The sequence below is a fragment of the Atractosteus spatula genome, chromosome 1 (genome assembly GCF_055471065.1).
Source record: "Atractosteus spatula isolate fAtrSpa1 chromosome 1, fAtrSpa1.hap1, whole genome shotgun sequence".
NCBI classification, from domain to species: domain Eukaryota; kingdom Metazoa; phylum Chordata; class Actinopteri; order Semionotiformes; family Lepisosteidae; genus Atractosteus; species Atractosteus spatula.
In genome coordinates, this window is record NC_142706.1 from 75802696 (window position 1) to 75822199 (window position 19504).

The 19504-nt window shown below is 47.4% G+C and overlaps 2 protein-coding genes across 2 annotated transcripts; one reads left to right on the plus strand and one right to left on the minus strand.

Moving 5' to 3' along the window:
- The first annotated feature begins 774 nt into the window (after window positions 1-774).
- On the plus strand, window positions 775-8619 carry ankrd53 (ankyrin repeat domain 53). The gene is made up of 8 exons (XM_088921365.1): window positions 775-829; window positions 2571-2700; window positions 3180-3360; window positions 4923-5122; window positions 5216-5380; window positions 5578-5775; window positions 6755-6875; window positions 7198-8619. The coding sequence occupies exons 1-8, from the start codon at window positions 775-777 to the stop codon at window positions 7930-7932; spliced, it is 1785 nt and encodes a 594-aa protein (XP_088777491.1). The 3' UTR covers window positions 7933-8619.
- A 1454-nt stretch (window positions 8620-10073) lies between these two features.
- On the minus strand, window positions 10074-19171 carry tex261 (testis expressed 261). The gene is made up of 6 exons (XM_088919666.1): window positions 18984-19171; window positions 16396-16475; window positions 15678-15831; window positions 15053-15120; window positions 13833-13935; window positions 10074-12363 (listed from the first exon to the last, which is right to left on the minus strand). Exons 1-6 carry the CDS (start codon window positions 19051-19053, stop codon window positions 12248-12250), a joined length of 591 nt encoding a protein of 196 aa, XP_088775792.1. The 5' UTR covers window positions 19054-19171; the 3' UTR covers window positions 10074-12247.
- Window positions 19172-19504: the final 333 nt, after the last annotated feature.

The following is a 19504-nucleotide window of genomic DNA, read 5'->3' on the forward strand; positions in this document are numbered from 1 at the left end:
TGCAGTCGGCTGCAGTTGTTTTTGTAGTTTGTACATTTTTCTGCCACAGATAGTGCTCTTTAAAAATGAAAATTAAATAATTAATAATAAAATATGGGTATGTTTATGCTACGTAAAAATAAGTACATAAAAACATAATAATAATAATAATTGCTTACACTTATTTAGCGCTTTTCTGGACACTCCACTCAAAGCGCATCACAGGTCATGGGGATCCCCTCCACCACCACCAGTGTGAAGCCCCACCTGGACATAAAAAGGTGACAAACAAGAGGCCCTTCTGCCTCTAATTAGTAGTAAATCCATCCAAAGATCTCATCGAGGTGTTTCTTGCAAGAATCCAGGGTACCAGCTTCAACAACATGACTGGGTAGCTTGTTCCATACTCCCACAAAGTGGCTCCTGTTCCCACTTTTCATTGCACTAGTTTTCACTTGCATCCTCTGGTCCGTGTTTTACTATTCATTCTGAAGAAGTTCACTGGTGGACTATCAGACAATCTGTGTCATACAATCTGCCTTTTCGTCATTTCCATATTTTCATAACACTTTACATAGAAATGCTCGTGATATCACACTTTGTCTTAAAATGGAAAGAAAATGCAGTGTTTTTTAACTTCCATAAATCAACGAACAATGATTTTTCCAGAGTGGCACAGTGACAGGCAGATAAAGATGGACGGGTTTGTCTTCTGTTTATATATAGTCTGTGTGCTGTGGTTGATGATTATAAGACAACCTCCGTTCCAGTCCAACAACACTGTCAGCCCTCAGCATGAATCCATCACAAGGAGCTGGACAGAAGCTGGACAGAAGGGACGCTCACATGGGTATGTCCTATTTTTCCAGGCTGGTTGTGACGGAACTGGGAAATTCTCAGTGGGGGGCTACCCCAGCACATGCAGCTGTTGCAGATAGTTCCAGCAGAGGGCGATACACATCGAATTTGTTTCTTTTAAGTCGGACAAACGAGGGCTACCGTTTTCCTAAATAAATTCTGTCTCGAAATGAAATGCGCAGCCAGGGGCACAGTCACAGGATTTAGGGAAACGTTTAAGGATGACGTACTGTTCGAGTGGTATTTGTTTTTTCTTAATGCAACAGCACTAAAATTAAGATCGTACAACTAGAGCTATTATCTGATTTTATGATTCTCGGGAGTTTTCACTTCGTTTTTTATTCAATCAATCAAAGTTTATTTATTCAAGTTCAGGCGGAAAAAAAAATAAGAAAAAAAATACTTCTCAAACGCCTCTCAATGCGAAACAGGGCCATCAGTTTGTTTAACTCGGTGAGCTGAATGAGTATGATTGCAGATGCAAGCTCGTGTGAACGACTGCTTCTGATCAGCTGGGACAGCCCCGTCGCGTGCGAGGAGGGGTGGTTTCCATAGCAACCTGTACACGAACGCTGTAGCTGTAGCTGTAGCTGTAGGTGCGGGCGGCGAGATCAGGGTCCGTGAACTGAGAATTAAAACGCACGAAGCTGGTTAACAACACATTTCCAGTGGCTTGGAGCGACCGAGCCTGTATCCCGGGTATGATTTTGTATCAGCTGTGCAACAGTCGCGTTTCCCTGATTGATGTGGCGCCTTCTCTCACTCACAGCGATCGAAGTGAGCGGTGGAGACTAATGTATTATTTTAAACATCTCTTTTAATGTTGCACTCCGCCGGGCGTGACTACAGATAACCACAGCATAGTTCTGAGGTGGCCTGCATCGATTTGTGTTAGGTTTCGGAGCTAAAAAAAAACTAGTTTCCGGAAGAAGAAATGTATTAAGGAAACAAGGAACGCCTCGGATTTTCAGACTGATTGGAAATATCACGGTAGGGAGGCAAAAGTTAACTTTATAAACTTGTTTATGCTTTCCTGGACTTTAAGGTAAACGTGTCAATGAATCCGCAGACGGACAGTGAGTACTAAGACATGGAACTGAGCCATAACTTCTCAAATGGGCTGTAACGCTTTGAGCTAATTTAGTTTCTTGATTTCGTATATCCACTTCTAAAAGTGAGGTCATCCAAAATACCAAAATCATTTTTAGATTTTTTCTAATTTGCCATATAGCCTTAAGTACTTATGAGTTGGGATGTCGTTTTCTTCACAATAGGCTATTGGCAGTTGTGCTTGGATTGCTTTCACCCTTCAGGCTAACTAACTAATCAAAGAGAAGACAGTTTCTGGTTTGTCGGAGGGGGTCTGACAGCCGGAGTCCGGAAAGCAGGAAGACCGCTGCACGGGTGTGTCTTCACCAATGGGCTTCAGAACACTGTGCCATGGGAGTTCTCTTCCTCACCCCTCTGGCATTTTTGTGTAGGGCTATTCAGCCTTGAACAGGATCAGTCAGGAACACTTGGAGTACATTGAGTTTAAAAGACCTTGGCTGTGGAATAGAATCTTGCTCAGTAGCCCAGAACAATAAAACCAGCTTGTTATATTCTGACAATAGAATAAATTCTTCTTAAATTGCCCCCCTTCGGGAGGAATAAAGTATTTTGAAGTGAATAATAGTGGTCCTTCTAGCGTATCATGTGTGAATGAGCTTGGCGGAGCTGCTCTTTGCCTGCAGTCCTGACAGAGGGCTCTGTTAACGCCTGCGTCACTCCGGGCTCACTGGGGGTGAACCCGGAGATCTCCCTTGAGCCTGGGAGTGCACATCAGGAGAACTCTGGCTCTTGCCTCAAATCAGTCTACCGGACGTCCGTACGGAATACGAGGAGATTTTTGGGAAGATGCAGTATTGAAAACTAAGGGCCTTTATCTACTGTAACCTCCTACAGCCCTCTAATACTGAGAAGATGCCACACAAATCAGGAAGCACAGTGCCAAAAGCAAATGTTACTACCTAGAAATACAAATGCACTTGATTTACAAAACGAGGTAAACAAACTGTTTCCTACATACCTACAGTACATACTTTCAGAGGAGAAGGTTTTTTTCAGGTACTTTGTACTGGAAAGAGGAAGGGTATTGTGAGCAGAGCAAGAAGCCAGGCATCACGCAGTGTGAAAAATGAACCCTCTCTTTCGAGTACTGTACTAGACTCACAGGCCACAGACACAAACCCCAGAGGTGGCCATCCGTGCTTGAGCACACTGTCTCTTCTGAGAATGAGCTCTGAATGGGCCCTCTGCCTTCTTGCGTGTCATTACTGTTGAGACGATCTTCTCCTGTGCAGGGCCCGCGCGGCTGCGGCTGTGTGCCCCAGGATGCCAGGACCGGGAGAGAGCCGGAAGGGCTCGGCGCTGCGCGGAGCCCCCCCTGACAGCGACATGTTCCAGGCTGCAGCCGCGGGGGACACAGCCTGGCTCCGGCTCAGCCTGAGGGGCGTCACGTCGGCGGCACAGCCAGGCAGGAATGTCAGTGTCCCGCAGGAACTGTGTGCTGTGCGCTGGGCGAGCAGGAGAGGGTCGCACTGCACTCACCAGCTGGCAGAGACCCGCAGAGAACTCGCACCACGTCCGTTTCCTCTGGAAATCCTTTTCAGGTTCCCATGGGGATGATCGATCTGTGAAATGCCCACACTTACATGCAATGTGAATATAATTACCGATATTGTCGGAGAATGTTTAATCCAATTACAAAAGGTTAAAAAGTTAGCAAGCAGTTTGATTTCTGTAATGGTCTGCCTTAAGCCTCCGCAGAACATGTTGCTTTTTCCACAACGGACTGGTCTGCAGCCTCTCTGGGTCCTGCCAGCTGTTCTGGAGAGGAGTCCACAGTGTGAGCTGAGCGTGGTAGCTGTGCACTGGGTTCATGATGTGTGCATTCGACTGCCTCCACTGCAAACTGTAAACAAGGCCAGGTTAACAGTCTACCATGGCAGATGCGTGTATCTCCCACCCTAACAAATGTGTCAGGGTAAATGTGATGGTTGGTGTAGTCTGTACTTTGTTCTACAGTAGGTGTACCCTGCTGTGGAGAGGGCCGTGTTATTGCACTGGCCTGCACTGCCTCACCTGCGATATACCTGTGCTGTTCTTGTCATGACCGGGCTGGGAGCAGCTCACGTCCTGCTGTTGCTACAGGCGACCAGCACATTTGCACACCGACCCACCACATCCACTAGGTTGGGACGCTTATCAGTTAAGTAAGATATCTTTCAGTCAGGCAGCCACTCCACCAGGAAATCATATCATCCCACTAGGCCAGATATTGAAGGCAGGACTCTCTGACATACAGTATCTGTGCTCTGATATGAGAGCTTAGCTAGTAGTTCAATCTACTGCTTACACACATACCTTTTGCTGAGAGATATTGCTAATTCTTCAACCAGATATTTTAGTGACTAGTGCTCTCTGCTTCACAGATAGTTCTCTGTCTTCTAATTGAAGCCTTAATCACTCATTAGCCTGCCACCACTAACTTCTTACATCTCTCTCAGCTCATCAACCCTATGCCTGGGTCTCGACCTGTCACTAGCTGCAGCATTGTAACCAGCGGCTGTTGTATTACCCTGGACATGAGACTGGCGTCCTGTCCAGGGGGTGTCCTGCCTTGCGCCTGTTGCTCCCCCGCGACCCTTAATTGCAAGCAGTGACTAGAAAATGGATGGATTGATTGGCATTTTCTTTCCATTGTTTCAACTAATCATGGAACTATTTAAGTCACATTGAGAAACCTGATCAAAGTTTTAAGGTTATTAGAGAACAAAGATCAGAATAGGAGTGCCAAGATTGCCTGTCCCTCATATGGGCTATTGCTGTACTATTGTGTCCTGGGTAGTCTTTTATTAAACTGGGTTATCTCCGTTGTCTCTTCTCTATTGTCTCAGTTGGAGGATCTGGATTGGGCGTGGATATATAGAGAAAAAGGCAGATGAGCAGGTGTCTCTGTGTACTTCAGTAAACCTTGTGTGTACACTCCATGCCACGATCATGTCTGTAACGTCAGGGTGCCCGTGTGCCTGTTCGTGCCGTAGGGTCTGACGGTCCTCCACGTTGCCGCTCTGCACGGCCGGCTGGAGTGTCTGAGGCTGCTGCTGGAGGCGCACCACATGGACGTGAACACGAGCTGCCCCGGAGGGTGGAAGCCCGTGCACCTGGCGATCAGCTCCCGGAGCGGCGACCACGCCAACGCCTGCCTCTCGTACCTGCTGGCACAGGGGGCCCAGCCCAGCGTGTAAGGCACAGCCGCGGCAGGGCGCCGAGGGTCGATGGGTTCCAGGCAGCCCAGGCACAGAATGTGTATGATGTGGGTATGTCTGTCGCTCAGACGCAGCGATGACGGCACCACTCCTCTGCACCGGGCAGCCGGCGAGGGCCTGCTGGACTGTACCGTCACGCTAGTGCAGGCAGGGGCGGAGCTCAGCGCACGGGACAGCGAGGGCCACACCCCCCTGGACACCGCGAAGCTCTGGGGCTACAGGGCCATCGCCAGGTATCGGCGGCTCAATGGCGAGGGTGGACGTCCGCACCCTTTGAGTCACTTCACAGCCAACACAGAAACAGCCCACATGTCACCCCCTGGGTTAAGAGGACTTGAATCCTCTGCATCAGGGGACCTGTGTTCTGGTGTTTTGGGGTTTGACACTCATGTGAGCTGTGTGGTTGATGCCCAAGTGGGCTCTCGAGCAGCTCGAGCAGCAGAGGAGCTCTCTCTGTGTGCCGACGTCGGGTGACTGAGCCCGGGGGATTTTCCAGCCAGTGGGACACAGCTGGCAGAGTGCTGCTGGGAGCAGGACTAGGATTAGTTAGACTAGGATTAGGTGGCTTTTGTGGCTTCCAGGGTGTGTGCAGTGTCATCGGCGAGTGTCATACTCCTGCCACAAGAACGTAAGACACCTACACACAGCTCATCTGGTTCCCAGTCAGTAATCGATCTGAAAATCTCATCCAGCTGTTTCTTGAAAACAGCCAGGGCATGGGGTTGGTAGCAATCCTTAGCAGAAGTGTCTTCTGACTAAGAGCTGGCACTGACTCTCCTGTTGGGCTCTGGAGAGGCCGCAGCATGTCTTAAAGACGAATGGCTCAGTGGGTGGGCCTGTTGAAGTTCTCTCCATCATCATTCTCCCCTTTCAGCACGGGAGCTGACTGAACATCAATCATATGTTACAGCAGGGGTGTCCAACCTGGATCTTGGATGTCTAGCAAGTCTTATAGGTCACCTGTTTCTTAACACTGACAGAAGCCATGCAACATTGCTTAGTTAAGAATGTGGTCTGTTCAATTAACAGAACCCTGGTCCATGAAGACTGATTTTAGTCCCATATGATCTCCAAATAAATTAGTTTAAATATTCACCTTCTTAATTGGTTAAGGGGTTCCAAGTCTTTAGAATTTGGCGATTTCAAGGCAACCTATAAAATATGTTGGACTAGAGCTCCCCAAGATCCAGGTTCAGCACCCCTGTATTACAGGAACCCAGATATCACTGACTGTCACAGCCACACATGAAAGTAGCCAAATAACACAGCCCAAACAAGAATGAAACCCTGCTACACCAAAAGACCTGTATCATGGAGCCGAGGACTGTGTTTTTATGTCATGTCAGTAGGTCGAACTCATTAGACACTGAGATAAGTTGCACTGTGTGTGCAAAACATTTCAGGCGTGTTTCAGTGGTTCTCCTCTAGAATATTTCTGGCACCATAAGGTCAAGATTTACATATCAAGAGATGTCTAACATTCTCCTATTGTGTTTTATTTTGCGTTATTGTTGTCCTGGAGTGAGCTAGGAATTTGAAATGTGGTGCCCCCACTTTGTGTGCACGGGGGCAGGCCTGTGTCTGAGGCTCCTCTGTGTGTGTCTGAGGTTCCTGAAGGATGCCGTGTGGAGGACGGAGAAGCAGGAGCAGGCAGCACAGTGCAGACAGCTCCAGCAGCTCAAACAGCGCCTCCTCAGGACACACCAAGAGCTGCAGCAACAAACACAGGTACAGAGGCCTGCCAGGGGCACACCTGAAGCTTTTTCAGTTCGTTCTTTGCTTTAAATATCTTTGCAGACACAAAGAACAGAGGGGGCGAAATGTTTTGTTCTTGTTAAGAATTCTGTGATCTCTTCTTTTCACCCTGGACTTTCAAAGCCATCTGTGCCATTTTACTCAGTTAGCTTTGGTCAGTCGATAATGGTACAATATTTTTGTCAACAGAGGTTTTGATTTTGGTTTATTCAAAAATTAAAAAGTCAGCCCCGGCTTGTACACTGACTTAATGACTGGAATCCAGCCCTCACCAGTGTGTTGTTTGCTGTTCCAGATGGACAAGGAGCACTTCAACCAGCTGAAGTTTGAGCAGTGGGCCCAGAAGAAGGGCTTGCCTGGCCCGTCACTGATCCCGAGAAACTCCTTCCTGAGGTCACGGGGCGTTCCCCCTGACTCGCCCACCCTGGACAGGACAGGGGCTGTCGGAGAGGGCAGGGCAGAGAAAAGCCCCCCAATGAAGGTGCTCGTTAGTAGGACCATGAAGGCCGGAGAGCCAGAAACGCACATGAGGGGCAGAGAGCTGTCAGATGGCTCGGGAGCAGGAGAGGGAGTCCACCCTCCTCGGTCTGAGGGAGGAGTGCGAGAGGAGCTGGCGAGGCCGGCAGGGGGGCCTCCCAGGGAAGCCTGGAACAGAAGCACCAACCCAGCCAGGACCCCACGGGCCGCCATCAGCAGGCCCCATGGCGTCCGGCTGGGCACGCACCCCGAGGAGGAGGCCCGAGACCCCGATCTGACGGGATGTGTGGTCCTGACACAGGGATGGGACCGGCAAACTCTGATCATGCCAGCATGGGGAGGCCGGCCCCTCCCTGCGCCCCCTCTGCCACAGGACGTCCTGCACAGGAGCCTGTTCCCCAGATCTCACCTCAGCCGCATCACCTCCCCGTGTGACTTTGTCCCCACTCACCTGCAGGACCTACCCCGAAGACGCCGCCCCAGCACTGATGGGAGTCCTTGGACGGAGGTGGCCATGCACCTGTCTGAAGCCCTGCAGCCTGGACATTACTAGGGATGAGCTGGAATGTCAGCATTGTATGTGTTTTCTGGCAGGACCATTTGAACTGTATCTTACAGTTCGTAACAACCTTAAAAGTACTGGAATTACATGCTTTATTGACTGACAATTTTATTATACACTCTTGAGCATCAAGATCTGAGTATCCCGTAGTGAATAAGTACTAATGTGTGGTGTCCTTGTGAGGATTATTGGATGGACTGCAGAAATGCACATTGTGGGTGTCTGTACAGTGTTCTGCTCTGTGCACATGTATGTCCTTACCTGCTGACCGATTTTGTTTTGTGCAAGTGAGCTTTCGGAGAGAGAGTGGTACCATGATTATGTTTCTGAAACAGTCAGAAGAAGCCAAGAAAAAGTTGGAATAGGAGGTATTGCCCCACAAATGTAATTGCGTATACAGTAGATCTTTTATAGTAACTCTTATCTGAGTAATCTCAAAGAAACCTAGCATGCAGAATGGATATTTCACAGTGTTTCATCTCTTGTTCCGTGAGGCTTTCTAAATAGTGGGGCATTCTTGGCAAGTACCCATGTAGCTCCTACTAAAATGTATCAAGTTCGATGTGAAACAGCCTAGACAGCAGGGGATGAGGTCTAGGAGTTGTAAGAGGTTAGATGTAGATTACAAAGCTTCTTCTGTACATCTGTTAATAAATGGTACAAACACCCCTGACAAAACTCCTCAGATGAACCACATCTCTTATCTTTTTTTTGGATTTAATTAAAAAAAAATCAACATTTGTAGAATAGTAGTCATATTTTATATTTATTTTACTTATATACTCATATACCCAGAAACATGAATTAGTAATGTTAGTCTACACATCTGTATTCGTATATTTGACCATTTTCTGAAAAAAGCAACTCTTTGAATGTTTACTAACTTAAAATTAGCATCCTTGAAGAGTCATCACAATTCCTTCCTCATTAGTAAAAACAGGTGTTAATATGGCATTTTTTTACATTATAGTAAAAGTTTTCTAAATACTGTATGCCTGCAGATAAATAGATATCTGTAAAAACGAGATTTACTTTACCCTTAGGTCCTAAGGCTTATGTTTACACTTTCAGTTGTTGCTTGCATGTGGGGTTCTACTTTCCTGTTCAACAAGTAAACTGCACGCTCAACAGGCTTCAGATCATGAGAAAGGCACCACATCTTGCTGATGAACTTGGGTAAGTGGGCGCTATTTTTGGCATTGTCTTGCTGCAGGGTGAACTGCCACCCAATGAGACTGGGAGCCCTTTTCTGGATATAGGTAGTCAAGATGTTTCTGCACATTTCAGAATTCATTCTGCTGCTGCCATCATCAGTTCTATCAATAATTAAGCCCAATGGGCCAGGACATTACCTCCACCACGCGTCACAGATGAGGTGGTGTGCCGAGCATCATTTGTAGTTTGTCTTTCTGTCACTTTGATGAAGGTGTATCTTCACCTTGTCTGGCTACTAAACTTACTGTAGTTCCAGAACTGTTGAGACTCTTCTTTGTACTTCTTCACTAATTCTAATCCGACCTTTTGTTTTCAGTGCTGATGAGAGGTTTGCATCTAGCAGTGTTGCCCTTGTAATTCTGTTAAAAGTCTTCTGTGCATAGTGAATACTTTGACCCCTGCAACTTGGAGATTTTATTGCAGGGTTTTTCTCCGCAGCTCTAGGGATCTTTCTGTCATCTTCTGCTGTAGTCTTCCTTGGCGGACCCTTTCTTTGCTGACTGCTTACTCCTCTAGTAGTTCTTTTTTTTCAAGACTTTCCACTGTTTTTTTGCAATGCCCAGTCTCTCTGCGATGGTACTACCTGGATTTTTCTTGCTTATCTTCACAATTGTTTGCTTTTTTCTATAGACAACTCTCTAGTCTTCGGCTCTGTTTATGCCGTCTAACTCAAGAGGCAGATCCAAACAGTCAATTCCAAAAGTCAGGACCAAGGTTCTTCATTCACAGCTCTGTTTGCACAATTACTGCAACATGGAACCCCTGAGCAGCTAGACACACCTGTCAGTCATTTGTCCCAAGAACAGTGCTCACCTGGAATAGAGGTACTGAAAACAACAAATAACAATGTTCTAACATGGCATAAGCATATATATAAGCATAAAATAATACCAGAAACAAAAACTGAAAATCCACACTTTTGCCTGATATTGGTCTTTTTAATCTGAAATATAAATTTGATTAGTATACAGCAAAAATGATAAATTCCACTTCACTATCTCAATACTTCTGCTTTTCACTGTATTATATTTCAATACTGCATACTGAATCAACTGTCACATTCTTCAGGTACACTGGTAGAAATATAGTATTAAGTGCAGCGTGTGAATTGGATGTACAGCTAGGTTATACAATATACCAGAGAGAAGATTCACTTTTTGCCAGATTTAATTGAACATTTAAAAGAGTTCCATCTGTGTTAATAAGCGTGTTAAAGTCAGCCATAGAAGAACAATTCAATGCAAAGAAAAACAGAGAAATCGGTTAAATGATCTTTTGGAATTAATTCACATTTATGTACCTTTTGTACCTGTAGAACCTTGTCCCTCTCTTTTTGGTCGATGACAAAACTGTAAGAGTGCTTTGAGAAAAAAAAAATCTTTTCTACAAGGAATTCCCAACTCTGCGTCTTGTTCTTTACCTGCAAGAGATGTATATTTCCATGCCTACTATAAACCAAATATCTTACAACTGTCAAACTCAAAATGAACAGAAAATCTCATTAGGTACCCTTGATAACGTTCACTCAAGCGTGCATTCTCGTCCGCTGGGTTAACCTCAGGCACAGGCAGGCTGAAGCTCTTGCGCTTGCATGGGAGGGTGAAAAGGCACCTGCTAATTGTATTTGTCTTGACGCTTCACTTTCACCTCAATTTCTCATTTGTGTACCACTTTTAGCCAACTAGGTCTTAAAATATATTATTTCCCATTACCTCTATACACCCACACCAGGAACAACTCTCTCATCTCCTCTATGTTATAACGAGCTCTTTGAGCTCTGTTTCTGCCAATGCTACCCCAGAGACATTCATCTGCTTGTCTGTCTTCTCGCCTGGGTGCCAGAAGAGATGTCTCGGACATCTACAACCATAAATCCAAGTCATCTTGCTGGACTGTGTGAGACTTTATTTCCTTACAGGTGCAGACTACAATCTCGGATGCAAGTGATGACATTTCTTGCTGGGACAGAGACGTGAGACAAGAACGATGGGAGCAAGGATGCGTTTATTTGGGCGACACCATGACATCAGGCAGCCCAAGCGGCCATGTAGTCCTAACGGAGTGCAAAAGTTTGTTTTTTCTTTAAAAAAAAACTTTAACTGTTCTTTCAGAAAAAAACACACTTTGGCAAAACAGGCAAAAGCTCCAACTACCCTTGCAGGATGAAGAAACAAAAGCCCAACTCTAAACCCGTCAAATGGCAGTTTCTTAGAAAAAATCCCAGTTTATACACAGGTAAGACAGGACAAGAGAACAGACCCACAGGCTTCCCAAGCGCCTCTCCACTGTGGCTCCCTCAGCGAGGGCTGCAGAGGCAGGAGTCTCTGCAGGGCGAGGTGGCTGGCCGGACCCTGGTTACTCAGCTCCACTGCAGAAGCCCTTCAGTGCCTGTTGGGCTGCATGATCTGAGCATCAGGCTGCAGTTCTCTTCTGGCACAGATTCCAGATTAGAGTGTTAGTGAAATCTCAGTCTGTTCAGTCTGTTCCTCAGCCCTTCACACCACTAAAGCCTCCTGTCCCAAACTTCTCAAGTGCCTGCAGAGTGGCAAAACCCCAACACAACAACACAAATGGTATTGAGCCCCAGAGAAATGGACTGCGGTTTAATTTTTGTTGCTCCATTCGCCCTTCAGGTTTCTAACGAAAACCAGAAAGAGAATCTATTACATACGTGATACACAAGGCGACAACAGTCACAGACACACAGGCAGGTAGTCCAGTCTCTTGGCTGGGCAAGCACTTTTAAATCCACTGTGCAGCGCAGCTGCTGAATTGATCACCGTCTCTCATTTCTTAATCATCCAAGGTCCTTGCATTCCCAGATCAGAATGACGATTCAATAAGCAGTTCTAAAAAAACAGAGAAAATAAGAAACTCCCAACGCAGACTGTGAGGGGTCCTCCTGGAGGCACTGTTGGCGGCGGTCCTTGGGCGCATGGCATCAGAGTGGCACGTGCAGGCCGGGACGAGCGTTGGTCTGTGCTGGTGATCCTCGGGCCCCGTCCCTCCTCCCCCCACCCCCAGTGCCGCCCCCCGCAGCGCGGATCCTGCAGGTCCCCAGTCCTCTCCTCCGCGGCACGACTTCTCTCCCTCAGTACATCTTCTGCCGGCTGGGCAACACCGCCTCCTTCAGGAAGGAGAAGACCACCAGGATGCCAGAGCGCTTGCCCCTCTTGCCTTTGGTGAAGTAGTTGGACACCACATCATCTGCCAGGACAGAGGGGGCACAGTCAGACAGCAGCAGGGAACCTTCATGCACGATCGCAACTCAACAGCTGCACCCCGGCTGAGCACACAGATGAAGGCTAAACACTGTAGCACAGAATGCTGTTGCTCCAAAATTAACCCCAAGACTCTTTATACCCCTACAGATATGATTTGCTCCGTATCATAAGTGCCAGAGCTGTGCTACAGTGTTTCCATCAGTCCCTGCAAGACACATCCGAGTCTGGCTGTTGGGCTGTCCTTCTGTGCCAGCCCTGGCAGTGTTTAGCAGACCTCTGTGAAGACTTCAGTCCCTCACTGTGTCCTCGACTCTCAGGCAGTGCTGAGATTTGCTTATTGCTCCTGTTCCCTGCACATGCAGAGTCTTGCTCCTGAAGGCAGTCTTCATTGCTGCTTGGTCCCCATATTGTTTATATACTGTACCGGTTTAAATTTAACTACTACCAAGAAGCAGTGCACTAATCAATCTCAGGATCTAATTCAATCTAATTTCTGGGTCCTCTTCCATTCCCCCACCTTCACCTAGTTTTCAGTGGTGTCCTCTGATTCATGTCTCTCTGTTGAATTAGAAGACTTTGGGGATTTTGAATACTTGTATGAGGTACCCTCAATGCTCCAGTTTCTTCTATCAGTCCAAATACATACTGATAGGTTAACTGGTTTCTTGGAAAACCAGTCCTGGTATGAGTTTGTGTGTGTCTGTGTGAGCCCTGTGACGGACTGGCGTCCTATCCAGGGTGTATCCTGCCTCATGCCTGTATTGGTTATAGCGGTTAGAAAATGAAAGTGTTTGAGATTTAAAGAGTTCCGTTCCTTCATGCCGTCAGTGTAGGACATTCTCCTAAGCCCCAGTGCATATCTGGTTGCTCTTCTTTGGATAGATGCCAGAGCAGCAATATCTTTTCTATAATGTGGTGATCACAATTCACCCGATACACAATATTGTAAATAAGGTCTTACAAATAGATTGTACAATTTTAACATGCCTTGATTTGAATTCTGTGTTAGGTATACTATATATCTTAACATTTTGCCTTTTTATTGCTTTTCCACTTTGTGGACAAGAGGTAAATGTGTCCACATTAACCCAGTTCTTTGCCATATCCTCTGCGGAGTGTTTGGAATAATTACTGGAATAGGTTATGTTACCTGTGCAGCTCTGTGTTCTACATTTTATAAAGCTGAAGTTAGTTTTTGCTAGCTGTGTGCAACACCCAGCCCTTAACTACATTAAACTACACAATGCAGTTAAGGGTCAAGCAAGCTCTTAACATGTTAATAAAGAAATTAAAGAAGCTAAATCTGGTGAAGATTCAGTATTTTCTACTTTGAAAATCCGTTAACTCAGCAGTGCAGGAGGCTGGCAGTGCGATTCCTTTGCACCGGTTCCCATGGGCCAGTGCAGAGCCCCCAGCCCCCGGCCCCCCTCCCCAGCGCAAGAGCCCCCGTACCTCCATGCTGCACCGTCGACGGCAGTACGTTCTCCCCTGCCGACAGGGACACGAAGAAGGAGAAGGGGATGATCCACAGGCAGATGGTGAAGTAGGCCAGGACCTTGGAGTTCAGAAACAAAGCTTGGAGAACAAGCAACCAGTCCCGCCCTCTACAAGACCCTTCACTCGCTCGAGAAAGCAGGGTGACTGCAGAGGAGCAAATATACCGACACATTTCAATATACATAGCGTTAGTGTTTAACTGCGTTGTGGAGTGTTTGGAATCATTACTGGAATAAGTTATCTGAACCATGCAGGTCTGCTTCCTTCACCAAACTGCTTCAAGGTCAGTTAAAGTACGAAAGGGATTGAAACCAACAACAGTAATTGATCTGCTCTTAACGAGGCTGTCAAGGGACAAAGTGATCAACTTCAAAGAACTTCATAGGATGAAAACGAGCCTGAGACCAATCACCCGTCACGAGGCTGTAATGTCTATAAAGAGGGAGGAAACCGAGCAGCGTGTCTGTTCTGGCCTGAATCGTGCCTCATCACGGGTAACAGATTAGACTCCGGGAAGCCACAGCGCCACAGAGGAAATGCACAAGATAACGAGGAAATCTTCTGGTGTTTGGGGAAAACCAGAAAAACAACATTCGTGATCTGTGGACCAGTGTCCTCCATGGGTGCCCAACCCTGCTAGCAGAAATGTGGAGTTGCAATTCAACTTCAGAGGTATTTACCTCACTGGAGGATTCAGGTATTGGTTAATCTGGGGCTATTATACAGAGACACTTCTTTTGCTGGGCAGCACAGGTTACGTGCAGAATTGTGTTGTGAAATGGGAAGACACTAAAATAGTAGTGAGGAAATACAAAGAAGAATTTCCTTATGCCAAATGCCTCCATATATCCCTTTCATGTTGCCAGCTTTGGACTTCAATGATGATATTTGTCACTTTAAGTGTAAATGTTTGCTCCCACCTTTCTGTCCGCAGCAAAATCAGACAAACTACAGATCGTGCCAAGACAGACTTGTACAACAGGGGCAGCCTGAATGCTGAAGAATTCCTTGCACTGTGCTGCATGTTTCACTTGCTAGTTTGGTCATGGAGCATCTGCTATGAGTTTACCGCCTCAGGTTTAATCCCGTCACTGTCCCTGCAGCTCTCTGCACGTGAACTGGCAGGGCAGACCTGAGTGAGCCGAGAGCGTTTCGGCAGACAGCGGCGCTCTCACCTCAGAAAAGGGGTAGTACTCCTCTGCAAAGTACTGGAAGGCCATGTAGTGATTCACCACCACCAGGACTGCGGGAGACAGGGTGCAAGTCAGAAGCAAGTCGGTATAAGCTAAAAACGGAGCAAAACTGAAAATCCTCTGATTTTCAAGTTTAGGAAAACCAGCTTTTTCCTTCATGAGACCCACCCAACTGGGCATCACAAGCAAGTGGACTCTGAACTGCCCACCCTCGGGTCCCCCGTCTTCTAACAAGTCACAGGCAACACAGCTACGTCCTGGAGGCTCAGTGCTGACTGGAGGAGAGGTGTGCCCCACAGGCTGCAAGCCCTCAGGAGGCCACAGGGGGCGCTGTGTAGCTGAGAGACCCAGGCCAGCACATCTCATCCCACTTGAGGAATCCTGGTCACAGTCTGCTAATGACACTTCCACCCAGGCTCGAACCTGCGCCGTCTGGAACACCTCAGCCAGCGCCTTAACTGGTTCAGTACAAATACGCCTTCTTACAAAAAACAGTTTTTAATATTGGTACTGGATATATATGGTGTGCCGCTATGCTCCTGACAGCTGTCTTGATCCGCCAGCACGTGAAACCCGCCCCAGTCGTGCAGCCCCCTGGCAGACTCACCGCAGGACAGGATGAAGTTGGGCGAGGTGAGCATGATGTAGGGGAAGGTCTGCAGCAGGCCGAAATACACCAGGTTGGTGAAGAGGCCCACTCCCACCATGAGCACAGGAAAGCCCTCGAACAGGTAGAGCCCCGCCAGCACCGCGGTGGAGAACTGTCGAGAGCAAGAGAGGCCGGCTGTCAGACTGCAGGCGCAGCGCACCACGGGGCCGAGACGCACACAACGAGGAAAGGAGGGGAAAAAAGGGAAGAGAAAAGAGATGGGAAAGCCGGCCAGTGAGAAACAGAAGAGTGGATGTCAAAGACACACAGAGACCAGGGGCGGGGCTCCCCAGTAGGTACATATTCATTTACCTTTAGCAAAGCAATCCATGATCCAAACTGCAACGATAAATACAGGCAAACCCGTACTATGGCCCGTTAAAATAGCTCCGGTTTTTAAATGAGACGCCAAGTTAAATGTGTCCATATTACTCAGGTGCTCATGTCCAAGGTAGTTTAGTAAACCCCGTCTCCGATTATCACGTCATATTTCTTGGTGCCCAGAACGGGACCAATATGATCCAACGTGCCAGTCTTGTTCAGGACGATGATCAGTCCAGAACAGCACAGGTGAGGTCAGCACGATGCAGCCTCATGAAACCAGCCTGCTGGCTGAACACAGGGGTCACACGGATAGTCGCCACTGACACCAAAAGGCACACTGCTTCCCACTTACCCATATCATGTACTTTATGATTCTGCTGGTGGCTACCGTGTACTCTTCTATTAGCTCAGCCAGGTAGTACAGACCAGCAGCTGGAGAGAGAAACAACAATGACGACAGGGGAGGTAAGTCAACCAGTCCCAGAGACGTGAAGCTCTCACACCAAAGCAACAAAGATTTCACACTTCAGTAAAGTAAAGGCTACTTAATGTCACAGTTCGAACCAAGTCAAAGCATTCACATCAGCAGAGCGCTGACTTTACAGACTGGCACAGCTAGGATCCAACTCACTCACACACAGGCATCCCACTCATTTACTCAGAAGAGCAGACGAAAGACAAATACCACAACGCACTTCTGAGCCCGCGGATAAAGAGCTTCAGTGCCAAAGAAACAATGAAATGACAAAATCAGTTTTGTACTTTTTTTTTTATCCCTCAGAACAATGCCTGTTCAAATCCGCTTAGAATTCCAAAATCAAATACAATAAGTACTGCCTGGAGCTTGGTGGTAATATTGCTCTTTTGTCCATGCAGTCCCAGAGGAAAGCCACTTCAAAAGCACCCCTCTAAGTTCTGCCTCTAGATCATGGAACAAAGAGAGGTAGGGTGGAATAACGAGGATGCTTTCTTCTTGCTTCGAGCGATCAGGCTAGCAGAGCTGTGGCTCGTAGTTTCAGGGATGGCTCATGCAGGGTAACCCTGGACGTCTCTGTGCTCCAAGCCGACTGGCACCGATCTCATTCAGATGCCATCATTCTGCACAGGCTGCCTGTACCACAGTGTGCCCACAGTCCAGAGGTGGAGAAAGCTGATGCCTTCTTCAGCACACCCTGTTCTCGGCTGTGTGCTGCTCTGATTTCCCAGCTCGTCGCCTCCGCAGGCTGTAAGTGGGATCCAGCCAGAAAACCCACAGCTGGGGGCTGTCGCCACTTCTCTGACAACAGGCTGTTGTTTCTCCCGCCACAAAAACCAACAACCGGGTCTTCATCTGCCATGGCTAAGAGCCCGTCAACTCTCGACTACATCACAATTCGGCTCCAGCGAGACGGAGGCTGTCGTGGACTCTGTGTCAATCCTGTCCATCTCACGCCCAGTTCTCCTGATCACACAGTCCCCCCCCAGTCCAGCAGCAGACTGGGTAAAAACACGTGCCTCTCCAGTAACGTTACAGGTAAACTCTGCCCGTCCGGCAGCAGGGCAGACAAGAAACCCTGCTGTAGATTCCTCTTGGCTGAGGATGTGAGAAACAGCACCGACGAAGCCCGCCGCAAGCTCCACTTGCAGCTGTGCAAAGGAGCTTCTGCGCACAGACACGGCCAGCAAGGAGCAGAGCAGCAGTGAGCACCTGACACCCCTGTATCCTCACTTCAGCCCCCAGACATCTCCTGACTACACCCGGCAAACCGCAAAACACGAAAACGCAGCTTGTCAAAACGGAAAAAAAAATTAGACAGGAAAAGGACAACAGCTTTCATGGGTAGAGAGACAGGCTTCACAAGACTTTACCCAACAGTACATGTGCAACGCCAACCCACACCCATGATGTTAAACACAATCATGACAAATGCTCTTCTGCCGAGTACAGCGTTTGTACAGTCCGCACAGGCTGCAGCAGTTCACACAGGCCCTTTAACACACCCTTCCCCTCCTGCTGGATGTAGTGAAATCGAGAAACTGAAACAAAATCACAGCCGTCAACATATTTGACGACACCTGTCATGTGGATTTCGTCTCGTGTCTGTCTTCTTCTTGCTTTTTGTGTTTGCATTTTGACCAATACAGCAGCTTGGATCGACGCTGCAGAAAAAGCAGACCGTCTAATCCCAGAGACCCAGATGATCACGGAGCTCAAGCCACTTCAGTGACAGCCCAGTCATGGGCAAGGCTGGGGACTTAAGCCGGCTCACCACCAAAGATAAAGCCTTTCATAACGCGGGCGTGGAAATGTGTTGAAACTGTAGGCAAGGCGGCCCAAGCACAGTAAACTGACGGACTGTAATCCGTTCAGTATCAGTCACTCTGATGTGCCAACGTGGACACATCAACGATCTCGGTTTCTAACTGCATATACTGTACCTGAGCGTCTCTGGAAAACATCAAGCAGGACACGTTCAAACCACACATTGTATTATTTAGGGAGTTCATTAGCTGCGGCACAGCTAAAATTGCTATAAAACACGCCACTGAAAATCATCGGACCTCAACCAGACACGTCGTGGCACATCTGTAACAGCTGCAGGCTACAGATGCAGAGCGAAGCAATGCACCTTCAAGATTTCTGTAAATATACGTTGAATGTGTTAATCGTATCTCCTTTGGCAACATTTAAACTCATCGGTCACGTCAATAAAGACTGGGAATTTGATTATTCATGTCTTAAAATACGAGCTTACTAGACTACAAAAGCAGTTTGATGCAGTAAGCGGGAATCAGCACTACAGTAAAACTGGCAACTCCGCCTCTTTCGGGGAATTTCGTTGTGCCAGCGAGCTCGAGTTGGGCCGCGGCCGGCTGCTGCGGCCCCCGCTTCGGGGTTCAGTAGCGACAGACGCCGAGGCCGCAGAGGAAGAGTCCGGGTGAACACTAAAGACAGCTTACCGATAGCAAGAGTGACGAACGATATCTGTATCACCAGAGAAAACCAGCTGAGTAAATAAATAAACCACATTTCCTCCTCTTCTTTCAAAACTATATAATACAGTACAAATACCACAAAAAACGTGAAGGATAATACGACTAAAATACTGAAACAGATCAAAGTTCCTCCCACTGGACTCTTCGGGGGAAAAAAAGAGCGACACCAAACAAAATATATTGATAGGCAACGACAGTGACTGTAAAACCTTTATTGCCAACTACAGGTTAGGAGGATACATAGCACTCTCAACAGACTGCTCCGCAGAAACCTCATAATCCCACTTTTGAAACCTCACTATTACTAAATAAAAAATTTCCGTCCGTCCCTTTTCTTTCTGCTTTATCCAATACAGGGTCTCAGGGTAGCTGGAGCCTAATTAACAGTTTATATCACATAAATCTCATATACATACAGTTAAAGGGAAGCTCATATTTCTTTTAATTATCGTGTATGTTTTTTAATAAATCAACACCGTTCACCG